At 39.7% G+C, this 16,578-nt stretch overlaps 1 protein-coding gene across 1 annotated transcript in view; it reads left to right on the plus strand.

The window, feature by feature from the left end:
* Positions 1–13,772, plus strand: part of BACE2 (beta-secretase 2) — a 107,487-nt gene extending 93,715 nt beyond the window's left edge. The window contains exon 9 of the mRNA XM_030806172.1: positions 12,554–13,772. Coding sequence (XP_030662032.1) covers positions 12,554–12,807 — 254 coding nt within the window. The 3' untranslated portion in view covers positions 12,808–13,772. The remainder of the gene's footprint in view (positions 1–12,553) is intronic.
* The last annotated feature ends 2,806 nt before the right edge of the window (positions 13,773–16,578 follow it).

Consider the following 16,578-nt stretch of genomic DNA (forward strand, 5'->3'; position numbering starts at 1 on the left):
TTTTCTATTAAAACAGCCATATAATCTGCAAATAATATTTTTTAAATCCCTTGTAATTGTTATATCTTTTATTTATATTTTTTGTGATGCCCTCTGAGACAATATTGAATACAAATGGTGATAATGGACTTTTTTGTCTTTTTTCTTACTTTAAAGAAAATATTTCTCATTTTGCACCATGGAGCATTATGCATAGGATAGGTTTGTGGAATTTCCTTCTGAGTCCTAAATTTAGGGATTCCCAGTTTCTGAAAAGTATTCAGTACGAATGGAAAAGCTTTTTGAAAATTTCCACATTAAACATATGCCTACTCTATAATCAACATTCAACATTAAGCATATGCCTACTCTAGAATCCAGCAGTTGTCACTCTTAGGTGTATGCAAAGGAGAAATGAGTATGTAAGTGTGCTGAGACTTAACCAGAAGGTTCGCAACAGCTTTACACATAAAATAACTTAAGTAATACATACTTTAGTAGTTACATAAATACATAAAACCATCACTTTTATCAAAATAGAAACATCCCAAAAGTCAACCAAAGGAAAACAGATAAACAATTGTTGACTTGCCATTCAGTGGAACACTGCACAGCAATTTTCTTTCTGCTGAAGAATGTGCTTTTGGATGTCTTTTATAAAAGACTATGAAAGGTAAATTTTATTTTGCCTCAATTCCGAATCACAATTTAGCTACACATGGAATTCTAGATTGCACATGTTCCCTTAGTATTTTGAAGATTCAGTTTCGTTGTCCTCTGGCTGTGATGATTGCTGAAGAAAAGACCCTAGATGGTCTCTGTTGTACCTTTAAGGGTAATCTGTTGCTTCTCCTTAGTTACCAGTAAGACTGCTTTTATTTTAAATTTCTAGTGTTCTGAATAGTGTTCTGAAGTTTCACCATGATGTGTCTAGGTATAGGGTATTTTCCGGTCGTGCTATACCCTTTACACTCTCTGAATCTGACAACTCATGACTTTTGTCATCAATCTTATAGAATTCCCAGCTGTTACCTCTTCCACTATTGCTTCATGCACATTCTTTCTAGTCTCTTCTTCTGGATCTCTCATTTCAAGTAATGAGATTTCTCATTATTTATTTCAGGTCCCTTGACCCTTCATTTATGTTTTCCTTTCTATCTTTGCTGCATTCTGTGTAATTTCTTCAGATACATTTTATATTGGCCTAATTCTCTGTTCAGCTATGTTCAATCTATTTAACCTATTCAGTGAGTTTTTTTAATACTTTTAGTTTTTATTATTTTTATTATTTTTGGATTCTTTAATTGTCTTTGGTTTGGGGGTCTTTTTTTTTCTTTTGAATTTTTCATTTCTATGACTATATTTTTCATTTCTAGAAATTATATCTCATACTTTTCCAAATATACCATAGCCGGGCACAGTGGCTCATACCTGTAATCCCAGAAGTTTAGGAGGCCGAGGCAGGAGGATCGCTTGAGTCCAGAAGTTCAAGACCAGCCTGGGCAATTGTGTTAGTTCATTCGCATGCTGCTATAAAGACATACCTGGGACTGGGTAATTGATTAAGAAAAGAGGTTTAATCGGCTCATGGTTCTGCAGGTTGTACAGACTTCTGCTTCTTGGGAGGCCTCAGGAAACTTACAACTGTGGCAGAAGAAAGGGAAGCAGGCACGGTCTTCACATGGCCAGAGTCGGGGGCAGGGGGGAGAGAGAGAGAGAGAGAGAGAGAGAGAGAGAGAGAGAGAAAGAAAGGGGGAGGTGCTCCACACTTCCAGACAACCATATCTTGTGAGAATTCTATCATGAGACAATACTAGGGGGTGGTATTAGAAACCACGCCTGTGATCCAGTCACCTCCCACCAGGCCCCACCTCCAACACTTGGGATCCCAATTCAACATGAGATTTGGATGGGGACACAGTGCCAAACCATATCAACAACGAAGTAATACCCTGTCTACAAAAAATCAAAAGGTTAGCCAAGCATGGTGGAGCATACCTATGGTCCCAGCTACACAAGAGGCTGAGGCAGGAAGATCACTTGAGCCCAGGAGGTCAAGGCTGCAGACAGTCATGATCACGTCACTGCACTCCAGCCTGGGAGACAGAGCAAGACTCTGACTCTAAATAAATAAATAAACAAATATGCCAGTTAACTTTTCTATAGTGTTGTGTAACAATTTTATTGTGACTTGGATTTTCTTTATCTTCTTTTTAGTTTTTCTTTAATTTAAAAGGCTAGGTAATATTCAGAAGGTACGGTATAGCACATAGTCCCACTCCCTCAGAGGTAATCGTACTAATGCCTAAAGTTCTTCCTTTTTTTTTTTTTTTTTTTTGAGCCTCATCGTCTATTATATGGGTGCACCTAATTTATTTAACCAGTTCATTATTGATAAGCATTTAGGTTGTTTTAAGTCTTTTGTTGTTACAAATAATACTGCAGTGAACATCACTTATATATATCATTTGCATATATGAAAGTATACATCTGGGTTAAATTATTAGAATTGCTGAGTTAAAGGGTATAAACATTTGTAATTTTAATGAATATCACCTCGTTACCTTGCATAGAGCTTATACTCGTTGATACCTGGCCATACCTTCTCTTGTAATGTAGATGATAACCTACTTGGAAATTTTGGTCATCTGACAGGTGAAAAATGATGATCTCAGTGTAGTTTTAATTTGTGTCACTTTCTACGAGTGAGATTGAGTTTCTTTTCAATGACTAAGGTCACTGTTTGTCCTTTTCTATGAACTACCCACTCATATCTTTGCCCATTGTTTTCTGTTGGATTCTTTTTTTGTATTAATTTGTAGGAACTCTTTATGTAATGGAGTAATTAACCATATGCTTGGAGGAAAAAGAAACTATAATTTCTGTCTCAACTGTACATTTTTAAAACTTTGCTTATGACATGTTTTAGTGTAAAAAATGTTTACTTTTTATATTTAAATAGTTTGATATTTTGCTTTAAGGGTCTTGGGACTACTGTTACCTTTTAAATGGCTTTCCTCACTAAAAGTGTTTTGTGACTTATTCAAGTACTTTCATGTTTGATTTAACTTGGCATAGAATGTGTGGATTAAACTTCTTTCCTCTAGGATGACTACCCCATTGTTACAACATTTATCAAATAATTTATCTTTTTTTTACTTTAAATCCTAAAATTAATGCATACCAAATTCTAGTAAATATTTGGGAGCTGTATATCTGTTTCTGGATTTTCTGTACTATTCCATTGATATATCTTATAGGATTAGTTTCTTTTCATTATTCTTTTTTCAGAACTTTCCAACTCTTCTTTCTTAATTTTTCTTTTCTTTTATGAACTTTTGAGCCAGCCTGTTTAGTTAAAAAAAAAATTGTATTTTAATGGGGTTTTTAGTCACTTTAAACACAGCTATGGTATAATCTTGTGCACATTGTTCTATTTTTCCACCACTGATGGGGAGTTCATCTTGTTTTTGTGTCTGCTGGCTGCTCTCTCATAGTAGGCTTTTTTCTCATTTGCTTTGCAATTTTTTGTTGTGAGCTTATATTTAGAGGGAGCATACTTTTTCTTCCAAGAGAGTGCAGTGTGCCTTGGGCTGTAAAGTGTTGCTGTAAAGCAATTTTGCGTATGTTTCTGCTGAGTGTCTGCAGACCATGAGAATCTTGGGATTTGTATACCAGGTGGTGCGAATTTAGATGCCAGCCATGTTTGAGGTGGAGGTTTAGGGGCTCCATTTCTCATGGGAGAGTTTCTTGCCCTCCTCCCCCAACCTCTTAGCCCCTAAGCTGAGCCAGGCTTCCTTGTTGGTAGAATTTCCCGGCTCCTTTCACCAACGGGCAAGGCTTGCACAGGCATCTTGACCCCAGTGCCCACCTCCTTGGTGCCCAGAGTCAAGTCTCTCGCCCTTCCCGGTCATGGGAACCCCAGCCCTAGGGCCCATTTCTGGTTGAGGAATGTCTCTTACTTCTGGACTCAGTTATAGAGTTAAAAAGTTATATTTTATCCTCATTCCTCTTTGTTGCAGCAGGAAGAGGTTCTACCTTCACACCAGTCACTGTTTGAAGACCCCAAATCTTTGGGAGCTGCCCTTCTCTCACAGTGGTGTGTGTGTGTGTGTGTGTGTGTGTGTGTGTGTGTGTGTGTTTTCATGGTCATTTGTGTTTGTCTGATGACACTTAGTCTAAGGGCTGGGGTGGGGGGAGCAGTGATTGGGAGCTCCTTGATAGAATCTCCTGGGGAGCTTTTTCAAAATACACCTGGTCAACATCCTTATGCCCTTTTCCAGCTAAGGCACAGCAGGATGGCGGTGGGTGGGAAGGTGATGGGTATTTTGGAAAAAGTTCCCTAGATGCTTCTCTTATGCTTCCCCTGCCTCTCCTCAGCCCACTCCCACCCCTGCTGAGAATCATTACTGCAGTCAGATTGGCTGGAGGTCAGGGCGTGTTATGGCTCGGGCCAGCGTCTCATATCTGACACAGATACTAGGGACTGGAGCACTTTCAACCGCCTCTGTGTTGCTGGGCCAAGTGTCCTACAGCTACGAAAATAATAGAGTGTTAAAATTGACAACTCTCTGTTATTTTAATGTATCCAAAGCTTATGAAATACCACCCATCTCTTTTTATAGATTGAGACATTTAGCACCCAAGAGCTGTATAGATCTCAGCTTGTACAACTTGAGGCACATGATGGATTATGGCAGCCATTTGACTGTGAATTTTTCTTGCTGCAGGTTGAAAGTGGATCATCTGGTACATGCTCATGTTTAAAAATAGGAAAGTTAGCTGTTAAGAGCAGAGTTTCAGAGATACTCCTCTGCCATCTACTTAGACTACAATGAAAAGATACCAGAGCCAGGGGACCCCAAAGGTGTAGATCAGGCCGCTCTGTCAAAGCAAAATCCATGACTCTTCTCATTTTACAGAAGAGAACACTGAGGGCCCCAGTTATTCCATAGCTTTCACATGGTTGCAGAAAAAAAATCTGGCTCTGGGTCCAGAACCCCTATCCTGAAACTCCAGAATGTTCTTCTAAGTAAACCATGCCTACTCAGAAAGCATCTCAGTACCAGATAATCAGTGTGGTGGGACAGTTCTCATTATTTTGTATGCTATAGGGAAAAAGACCTGACCATTATAATTTTTATCCTTGCTAAAATTATAGATCTTCCACAGGCACTCATTATCAACCAGATCCTGACCTTTCAGAGAAAATACACAATTAAAATTGTAACTCGAGACATTGATGAAAGAATTAAAAATAACAACTTAGTAACAGCGGACACTTAACATAGCACTGATCTTAGCCCAGGACGACACTAAGTGCTTAACATCTATTAACTTGATTGTTCTTACAAGACTGATGTGTAGGGGCTGTTACTACCTTCATTTTATAGATGACAAAACTGGGGGGCAAAGAAGTTAAGTAACTTGGTCCAGATCACACAGCTTGTATGTGGGAGCTAGGATTGGAACCCCAGAAGTCTGGCCCCAGGGTCATGCTCTCACCCACTGCATAGAATGGCCTCTCATAAATCAATCCAGTATAAAACATTAGAATCTGCTTTAAAACCATAGAATTAGTAGTGTAAGTAATAAATGTAGAGACCATGCAGTGAATGGCATTCCTGGATAAAGCCCCCAGAAGGAATTTTAAATCAGCTTTCCTCTAATCCTGAGCAGCTAGTTAGCAAATATGAGAATACAGTTGTTCCCAGATAATGCTTTATGCCTGACCATCTTAAACTGGCGTTGTTTTTCAAAAACTTAAAAACAAAATCCATGACTCTTCTAACTATAAAAGTGATACATGTCTACTCGGGAGGCTGAGGTGGTGGGAGGATGGCTTGAGCTCAGGAGTTTCAGGCTGCAGTGTGCTACTATCATGCCTATAAATAGCCACTGCATTCCAGCTTGGGCAACATACCCAGGCCCTATCTCAAAAAATAAAAAGTAATACATCTACATTGAAGAAAATTAATTTTATTGGGTTTTTTTTGCATTTTTATTATACACAGCACACACAGCACATATGAAAAAATGGGTATGAACTCAGGCATTCAACTGGAAGAACAGTACTAAAACCAACGTCCATGTAGTCAGCATGACTGAAGTTGGTTTGTTTTTTCTTTTTTCTTTTCTTCTCTTCTCTCTTTTTTTTTGAGATGGAGCTTTGCTCTTGTTGCCCAGGCTGGATTGCAATGGCGTGATCTCAGTTTACTGCAATCTCTGCCTCTCGGGCTCAAGTGATTCTCCTGCCTCAGCCTCCCGAGTAGCTGGGATTACAGGCATGTGCCACCACGCCTGGCTAATTTTGTATTTTTAGTAGAGATGGGGTTTCTCCATGTTGGTCAGGCTGGTCTCGAACTCCTGACCTCAGGTGATCTACCTGCCTCGGCCTCCCAAAGTGCTGGGTTTACAGGCGGGAGCCACCGCGCCCGGCCTTGGCTTTTCTTTTCTAATCTCAATGAGATTATAACAGATGTGTTCTTCTTTGACATGCTTTGACTATCTTATTCTTTTGACTTTTTAAAACAGCTTTGTTGGGATATAATTGGTGTAAAATAAACAGTTCATGCTGAAAGGATACAGTTTGATAAGCGTTATATGTGTACACATCTTTGAAACCATCGCCACAAACAAGGTAATGATCATATGCATTGAGCTGTTTTCCCTGCCTCCCAGGTCTTATGGACCCCGTGCCATTCCCAGGAAACCACTGACTTGCCTTCTGTCACTGTAGTTTGCATTTGTTAGAATTTTATATAAAGGAAATCATACAGTATGTATTCCATTTTGTCTGACTGCTTTCACACAATAAAATTGTTTTGAGGTTCATCTATAATGTTTCATGTTCAATAGTTCATTTTTATTGCAGATCAATTAGGCATTATAGTTTCTTTATCCCCATACACCTGTTGATGAACTTTTGGGTTGTTGCCAAGTTTTGGGTTTTTTGGCAATTATAAATAAAGCTGCTATCAACAATAGCATGCAAGTCCTTGGACATATATATTGTTTTTTATTTCTCCTGGATAAACACCTAGGAGTGGAATGGTTGAGTTATATAACATGTATGTTTCACTTCTTAAAAAGCTGCCAAACTCATTTTCAAAGTTGGCTGTATTATGTCACATTCCTGCCAGCAGTGTATGAATGTTCCAGTTATTAAACATCCTCACCAACATTTGCTATGGTCAGTATTTTCATTTTAATAGGTATTAATATTTAGCGGTCTCATTGTGATGTTAATTTGCATTTCCCTAATGACTAATAATCCTGAATATCTTTTCATGTGCTTTTTTGCCATTCATACACATCTTTTTAAATGAAGTGTCTTTTCAAATGTTCTTGCCCATTTTTGTATAGGGTTGTTTGCTTTCTCATTGAGTCCTCAGAGTTATTTATATATTAAGAATACAAGTCCTTTATCAGAAATTTGGCTTGCAAATATTTTTGCCAAGTCTTTTTAGTCTGTTAATATTTTCTATTAAAGGGGAGAAGTTCTTACTTAATTTTCATAAAATCCACTTTTTTTCCTTTTACAAATTGTGCTTTTGGGTACTATAGCTAAGAAATTTTTCGCCTAACCCCAGGACACAAAGATTTTATATATATATAATGGAGATGGGGTCTCGCTCTGTCACCAGACTGGAGTACAGTAGTGTGAGCATAGTTCATTGCAGCCTCCATCTCCTGGCCTCAAGCGATCCTCCTACCACAGTCGCCTCAAGTGCTGGGATTATAGGCATGAGCCACCACCACACCTGGCCACAAATGTGTTATTTAGTTTCCAAATAATTAGGGATTTTTCCAGAAGCTTTCTGTTATTCTAATTTAACCTCAGTGTGAGCAGGGAATTTAGTTTTTATGAATTGAATCTTTTGAAATTTATTGAAACTTGTTTCATCGTCCAGAATATAGTCTGTCACAGTAAATATTTCTTGTGCTCTTGAAAACAATGTATACTCTGCTATGATGGGTGGATTATTTTATAATAGTTAGATCAAGTTAGTTGATAGTGTTGTTTAGGTATTCTATATCATAACTTACTTTCTGTCTACTTGCTCTATTATTGAGAAAGGGATATTGGAATCTCTGACTATATTTGTGGATTTGTCTATTTCTCTTTGCATTTTCATCAATCTTGTTTTATGTATTTTGAAACACTGTTATTAGGTACAAAAACATTAGGATTTTTATGTCCTATTTATGAAGGGAACAGTTTATCGTTATGAAACTACTGTATTTACCTCTAGTAATTTTTTTGATCTGTATCTATTCTGTCTAATAATATAGCCACTCTGGATTTCTTTTGATAAGCATGAATATGATAGTTATTTTCCATCTGTTTAGTTTTACCATTTTGAGTCTTTACATTAAAAGTGAGTTTCCTGTAGGGAGAATATACTTGGATCTTGCTTTTTATCTAATTTAGCAGTCTCTGTTTTTTAGTTGTAATGTTTAGGCCACAGATCCACAAACAACGTCTATAGGCTGAACCAGCATGTAGCTTGTTTCTGTATGGCCTGTGAGGTAAGAATAGTTTTTAAATTTTTAAAGGGTTGAAAAAAATCAAAAAGAAGCTAACCTAAAAAGCTTAACATATTTACTATCTGGCCCTTTATAGAAAAGGTTTGCGAAATGCTGGTTTAGACTATTTATATTTAATGTATGATTGATATGTCTGTGTTTAACCAGTAACACAAGAAAGAAAACTATTTTTCTTTTTGTCTCATTTGTTCCATTTTTTCCCTTTTTTCCTTTTTTGCTGCCTTCTTTTGGATTATTTTCTATTTCTTTATACCTCCTTGGCTAGTTTATTAGCTATAACTCTATATTGTGAAATTTTAGTGGTTGTTTTAGGATATGTAGTGTAAATTTTTTAACTGACCACAGTCTACCACTTCATATAGGCTAAGAGCCTTACAACAATACACTTCCATTTCTCACCTTTGGTCCTTTGTGCTATTGTCATCCGTTTCACCTATGCCTATATTATAAGCCACCTGGCACATTGTTATAATTTTTTCTTTAATTGGTTAATTATCTTTGTAAATATTTAAAATTAAAAGTAAAGATTTTGTAACTACTATATAGTTTCCATTTCTGGTGTTCATCATTCTTTTGTGTAGATTCAAGTTTCCTTCTGATGTCCTTTTTCTTCTACTTGAAGAGCTTTCTGTAGTGAAAATCTGTGATGAGTTCTCTCAGCTTGTGTATGACTGAAAACATTTTTATTTCTTCTTCATGTTTCAGATATTTTTGCTGGGTATAGAGTTCTAGGTTAACAGGGCCTTTTCTACCCCCAGCACTTTAAAGATGTTACTCTATTGTCTTCTAGTTTGCATTGCTTCCAACATGAAATCATCTGTAATCCTTATTTTTATTCATTTGTACATAATATTTCTTTTTTCTCTCTCCTTGCTTTTAAGAAATGTTCTCTTTATCACTGGTTTTCAGCAGTTCACTATTATAATCTATGTCATGTTTCTTGTGTTTGGGGTCCTTTGGGCTTCTTGGATCTGTAGGTTTATAGTTTCATCAAATTTGGAAAATTTTGTTGGTTTTTTCAAATATTTTTTGCCTCACAATCCCTTCTTCCTTTTGAGTACTCTGATTACATGACTTAGCAGCTTGATGTTGTCCACAGTTTACCGATGTTCTCTTTCTCTTTTTTTTTTCGGTTTTTGTCTCTGTGCTTCATTTTGGATGGTTTCTATTGTTTTCTTTTGTTTTTTAATTTATTAGGCTGTTTTTCTGCAGTGTATAATCTGTTCTTACAACCATACAGTATATTTTTCATCTCACATATTACAATTTTTATCTCTAAAAATGTGATTTATATCTTTAATATCTTCTGTGTCTCTATTTAACATGTCTAACATTTTCTCTGGCATCCTGAGTAGAATACAGTTATAATAAATATCTTGATATCCTGCCTGCTAATTCTATCATCTGTGCCATTTCTTACTAAGTTCCAACTGATTGATTTTGCTCCCTATTATGAACTGTGTTTTCCGGCTCCTTTGCATAATTAGTGCAATAGAATAAATGTTTATGTCCTGCCAAAATTCTTATGTTGAAACCTATTGGGGGAACCTGCCCCTGATAATTCAATGTTATTTCACGTAGGTTCTTTTCTATTTCCTTAAGTGTCGGCCGGTCTGAGAAGTAAAGGGAAAGAGTACAAAAGAGAGAAATTTTAAAGCTGGGTGTCCAGGGAAGACATCACATGTCAGCAGGTTCGTGATGCCCCCTGAGCCACAAAACCAGCAAGTTTTTATTAGTGATTTTCAAAGGGGAAGGAGTGTACGAATAGGGTGTGGATCACAGAGATCACGTACTTCACAAGGTAATAAAATATTACAAGGCAAATGGAGGCAGGACGAGATCACAGGACCAGGGCAAAATTAAAATTGCTAATGAAGTTTCAGGCACGCATTGTCATTGATAACATCTTATCAGGAGACAGGGTTTGAGAGCAGACAACTGGTCTGACCAAAATTTATTAGGCGGGAATTTCCTTGTCCTGATAGGCCTGGGAGCTCTGTGGGAGACCGGGGCTTATTTCTTCCCGTATCTGCAACTGTAAAAGACAGACATTCCCGGAGTGGCCATTTCAGAGACCAACCCCTAGGAACACATTCTTTTTCTCAGGGCTGTTCCTTGCTGAGAAAAAGAATTCAGCGATATTTCTCCTATTTGCTTTTGAAAGAAGAGAAATATGGCTCTGTTCCACCTGGCTCTCAGGCAGCCAGACCTAATGGTTATCTCCTTTGTTCCCTGAATGAACATCACTGTTATCTTGTTCTTTTTTCAAGGTGCCCAGATTTCATATCGTTTAAACAATTTGTGCAGTTAACGCAATCATCACAGGGTCCTGAGGCGACATACATCCTCAGTTTATGAAGATGATGGGATTAAAAGATTAAAGTAAAGACAGGCATAGGAAATCACAAGAGTGTTGATTGGGGAAGTGATAAATGTCCATGAAATCTTCACAATTTATGTTCAGAGATTGCAGTAAAGACAGGCATAAGAAATTATAAAAGTATCAATTTGAGGAACTAATAAATGTCTGTGAAATCTTCACAATTTATATTCTTCTGCCATGGCTTCAGCTGGTCCCTCCGTTTGCGGTCCCTGACTTCCCACAACAGAAACGTAATCTCCAAGGTGATGATATTTGGAGTTGGGGCCTTTGGAAGGTGATTAGGTCATGAGGGCATGAGCTTTTCTTTGTAAATGGAATTACTGCCCGTTATTAAAGACAGTCCAAGAGAACTCCTTGTCTCTTCCACCATGTAAAGACACAGCAAGAAGATCATTATCTACAAACTAGGAAATGGGAGTGTAGATTGACTGCAGGGTGCATCCCTCTGTTCTCAGGTGTTGGCAGGCTCTTGTTCATTGCCTTTCTTTTTCAGCGCACTTAGGAAAGCCATGTTGTGACAGAATCCACATTAGCAAGAAAATGCAGTCACTTTGCAAAGTAATCAAGCCTGTTTTCCTCTGATTTTAAAATCATTCTTTTCAGGTCCCATTATTATTTTGACTTTTTCTTTCCTCAATCAAAAAGGGTATCATTTGGCAGCTCTGAAGATCTTGAGGCTTTAGTTATAGAAAAATCAGATGCTTAGCAGTGTTATTTTCTGGTGCCAAAATATTCATTTCTGTGATTAAATATAGGAAAAATGGGTAATGAGGCCTATTTCTTTTCCGTATTTCAAGTAAAGCTTAAGATTCCATATTCCTGAAAGGGGCAGAGAAGCCTAGTGTAGGGAAAGGAAGTCTACGGATAATCCACAAACCAGCTTTAAGAAATCATCTCAACTTTTTCCTTGGTTTGAAGTTATTCAAGAGTCTCTAGCAGAAGTCACCGGGTGACTTTTAACTGTTTCTCTTTGTCACCAGTGATGTCATGAATTAGGTGTTGCATTCACTTGCTGCTCCTGGCTGTCGATGAGACCTAGGATAAGAGTGGGGCAGGGAGGGTCTCTCAAGCCAGCCTGACCCCGGGAGGTCTCACAACCCACTAAGACTATGAGTCAGGCTGATATGAGGTCCCTATCTGTTGTAGAATCCATGGTAGAGAGTGAACTCAGGTTGACTCTACCAGGGAAAATTCCCCATGACACAGGCAGGTCCAACTGAGCTTTCTGTGGTAAACTCTCCTTCTCTTTCTCCTCTTTTTTCATCTCCACTGAGGAATCACAACCCACGCAGCTGTCACAACCAGGCGCTGACCTGCACTCTCACCTGTGTAGTACTGCAGCGTCACTGGCCTTCCATGAAGCACAGGGTGCTTCCATATGTGCCCTGCTGCAGTTTCCCTCCACACCTAGGCTCAGTACCCACACACCTTAAAACACACCATCATTCCAGTTTGCAGGGACTGGACCCCCAAAGGCACGCTGAGCTGTGACCCCCTCAGTGCTTCCTGAGCTGTCTAAGCCACTGGGACCTCAGTGGACTTTAACTGTGGTTTAATAAACCAAGGGGTTCTGTCTGTGTCCAATGTAAGAGGTGGACCGCTCATTTCACAGCTGTGGATTTTCCCTTTCTGTCTCCCCAGAAATTGCAGGTGCTGCAGTGTCTGAAATTTCCGGGCCTTTCTCAACAGAGGACATAGCCAGCAACTGTGTCCCCGCTCAGTCTTTGAGCGAGCCCATTTTGTGGATCGTGTCCTACGCGCTCATGAGCGTCTGTGGAGCCATCCTCCTTGTCTTAATCGTCCTGCTGCTGCTGCCGTTCCGGTGTCAGCATCGCCCCCGCGACCCTGAGGTCGTCAATGATGAGTCCTCTCTGGTCAGACATCGCTGGAAATGAAGAGCCAGGCCTGACCTCAAGCAACCATGAACTCAGCTATTAAGAAAATCACATTTCAAGGGCAGCAGCCGGGATCGACGGCGGCGCTTCCTCCTGTGCCCACCCGTCTTCAATCTCTGTTCTGCTCCCAGATGCCTTCTAGATTCACTGTCTTTTGATTCTTGATTTTCAAGCTTTCAAATCTTCCCTACTTCCAAGAAAAATAATTAAAAAAGAAACTTCCTTCTAAACCAAAACAGAGTGGATTGGGCTGCAGGCTCTATGGGGTTCATTATGCCAAACTGTCCACATGTGCCACCAATGCAAAACAAAACCAAGCCTTGGCTAGTTCTCTTCTCTCTTCAATCTCTGGAAAAATAAGTGCATATAGTTGATAACCCCTCTTAGCTTACAGGAATCTTGTTGTATTAATCGCCTTTGAGGGTATTTTGCACCAGACCTCAACCTGGGTCAAAGTGGTACAAGAAGGCTTGCAGTATGATGGCAGGAGAATCAGCCTGGGGCCTGGGGATGTAACAAAGCTGTACCCTTCATACTTGGAAACAGAGCCACAGGCCCCTTTTGTGGGTTTCTCTGTGCTCTGAATGGGAGCTAGAATTCACTAGGAGGTCGTCAACTGATGGTCCTCACAAGCCTCTTCTGAAGATGGAAGGCCTTTTGCCCGTCGAGGTAGAGGGGAAGGAAATCTCCTCTTTTGTACCCAATACTTGTGTTGTATTGTTGGTGCGAAAGTAAAAACACTACCTCTTTTAAGACTTTGCCCAGGGTTCTGTGCCTGGGTGGGGGTGCAGGCAGCCTTGACCATGGCTGTTCCCTTTACCCAAAAGAATTATCCCAACAGCCAAGACCCAACAGGTGCTGAACTGTGCATCGACCAGGAAGAGTTCTGTCACCAAGCTGGCCACTATCACATATGCTTACTCTTGCTTAAAATTAATAAATCATGTTTTGATGAGAAAAAACTATTCTATTTCACTAGCTTAGTTGTCTCTTTTTCCAAATCTTCTCTGGAAGTAGGTTGGCTATTACCCTGTTGGGAAACAGGGAAATGGCCTGATGCCCCTATTTCTGACCAGCTGTCAGGGAAGGAAGATGCAAGATGTGCAGAAGACACGAGGTAACGTCTACTTATCCCCCGTGCTTCGAAGCCATGTGTTTCCCTTTGCAGAACTGGTTAGCCTCAAGCATACCCATCCAATCAGCTTAAATTGTTTAGCAGTTGACCTCTGTGCTTCTTCCTTTGGGGATGTTTAATCTTTGGTAACAGGTGTGCAGTGGTAGCCTTACTTGGGGGGCAGTCCCTACTTTCTGTCACTTATTGAGGCCTTTGCCAAAGAAAAGTGGAAGCCGTTTCCTTGACATAGCCTTATATGACCTGATGTCATTAGGAAGAGAGTTAAAAGACAGTATCCCCTCTCTCCTGCTTGTGCGCCAAGTTCAGTGTTCCCTTTGCATTTCTTCTGGGGTGGGTTGGCTATATTACAGAATTCTACCAAAAGTGCTAAGTGTCCCCTCCTGCAGAAGTATCGTTTGTATTCCCAGTAGGCTACGTGTGGATGTTTCAGCCATCTGCTCTGCTCCCTGGGTCCCTGGGTCACCACCATACTGAGAAATATATGACTCCGCCAAAGAGACGTGGAGGCCACGTCGGCTTGTCATGGTGTCCTGGAAGACTCTCCAGCAGCCAGAAGAACCTTCTGCACTGTTTTCACTAGAGAAGATTTGAGCTACAGCCTCTTGGAAAGAACATGACGGCATGGAATGGGAGGAGGGGGCTCTTGTATCAGGGCCCGTTGTCACGTCTGCTCTCAGCTTGCTGAGAACTCATAATCTCAGAATGCATTTCACAGGGAGAGATGTCTGGAAGTCCAATTCTCATCCCATTGGCTTTTTCCATGGTTGCTGTTTTGTGGGCCGCTTTGCACAGGAGTGAAGCCAACACCCCTAGATTGTGCCTTCCCCTTGCTGTGAAAAATTCAAACCCCTGAAATAAGAGGAGGGAATCGCAGACATGCCCTGATTAGTTTTCCCGCTTATTTCTTCATACAGGCATCTTCTGTTCCGTTGTATTGTGTTAGGTTTCAGAGGTGGGGAGCTTCCTCCTGCAGCAGATGAACAGGCATAGTTCTTAAAATACAGGAAAGTAACAAGTGAGGTTTCCAGGTAGAGTAGGTGAATGAAGTTTGCCGTCATGCTCTGTATTTCATAGCAGATTTCTTTATCTTTTCATATCGCATGTCATTGGATGTGACATTTTGATGAAAATACTGAAACTACAAAAGCATAACTTAGCAACAAGAATGAGATAGACAATTGAATGTGGGACATTTTTCTGGCATGCCTTGCTGCTGAGAATCGGACTTCCAGTCAAAACCCTGTTAGTGACACCCACCTCCTCCAGTTATGCAAATTGATGCTTAGCAAGCCTTCAAGGAGGTTTGCTTGGAACAGGAAAGGAATTAGCAACCCTTTGAGGGTGTCATTTTTACCTTGTAATACACTGTGGAAAATTCTGGAAGATGGTCCTTGCCTGAAAATGTGCAACTTAGCATTAGGTTGTTCTCAGAAACCTTGTCAAGTCAGATGGGAAGTGGATACTTCTATATAGACGGTATTATTTGAAGATGCTGCTTTATTTTCTTGATAACTTCTTTGGAAGTCTGAAATGAAATCCTGCCTTCAGTAACTGAAACCATTTATTAAAAATAGCAAGAAATGAGATGGGGACCAATTCTATTTTTATTCTTGGGAATTTAAAAGAGCCACAAGTGATTGGTGTCCGATCTCCCAGCATATACTGTACACAATTTTGTATTTCTCCTGAACCAAAACCAAGTACTTAGCACTCAAGAAACAGATGCCCTGTGTGTGACCGCAGGGAATGTTTTTCTACAACAGGTTCCACTTCTGAACACTTGGAAGGACCTTACCTGATTCATGGTGAAACACAGAGGTTTCGGTTGGAGATAAATCTGGGGTCAGTTACTGCTCAAAATTGTAAAAGTAGTTCCCAGGAAGACAGCATTAATGACTCCGCAGTGCTTTGGGTAATAGATTTTGAAAAGCAATTGTGAGTTGGGGATTCCATCATTTTATTTAAGAGGTGAAGAGGGATTTAATTATTTAATACGCCAGGTGCAAACTGGTTAAATTCCTCTTTCCCTGTCCCTGCTTGGTGGGGCTGCCACGTGTGGTTCAGTTGTAAGTTCTGGACTAGTGCCACTCGATATCATTGGGAATAAATCGCTGTTCAACAGTCTGTTCCACAAACAACAGTAATTGAGTTTCACAGACTTTACCCTGATTAGTGGAAGTCAAATAATTGAGTGGAATCCCCATGTGTTTTCTCTTGCACAAACTTATTAGGCTTGATTAGAAAACTGTTTGGAGGAAAAACTTGCCACTAAGTTTTTTTGTTGTTTTGTGTTTTTGAAAAACGACCCAACACCATAAAGTGTAAAATTAGGGGTTTTGGCCAAGAGAGGTACTAGGTTTTTTTAATGCCAAGAAAAGTCCATGCCACAGAAGTTACTGTGTATGTCTCTAGGGAGTTTTAAGAATTTCACGTTTGAACTTTACAGCTGTTTACCAATTAAATGGCAGGCTGGAAAAATACATTTTGAGAGGGGTAGAAAGAATAAGAATATAATTAAAAGTATGCTAACAAAATAAGCAGAACATTTTTTTTTAGAAAATGCAGTTTAGGCCAGGCATGGTAGCTCATGCCTGTAATCCCAGCACTTTGGGAGGCCAAGGCAGGTGGATCGCCTG

Source organism: Nomascus leucogenys, chromosome 25 (genome assembly GCF_006542625.1).
Source record: "Nomascus leucogenys isolate Asia chromosome 25, Asia_NLE_v1, whole genome shotgun sequence".
NCBI classification, from domain to species: domain Eukaryota; kingdom Metazoa; phylum Chordata; class Mammalia; order Primates; family Hylobatidae; genus Nomascus; species Nomascus leucogenys.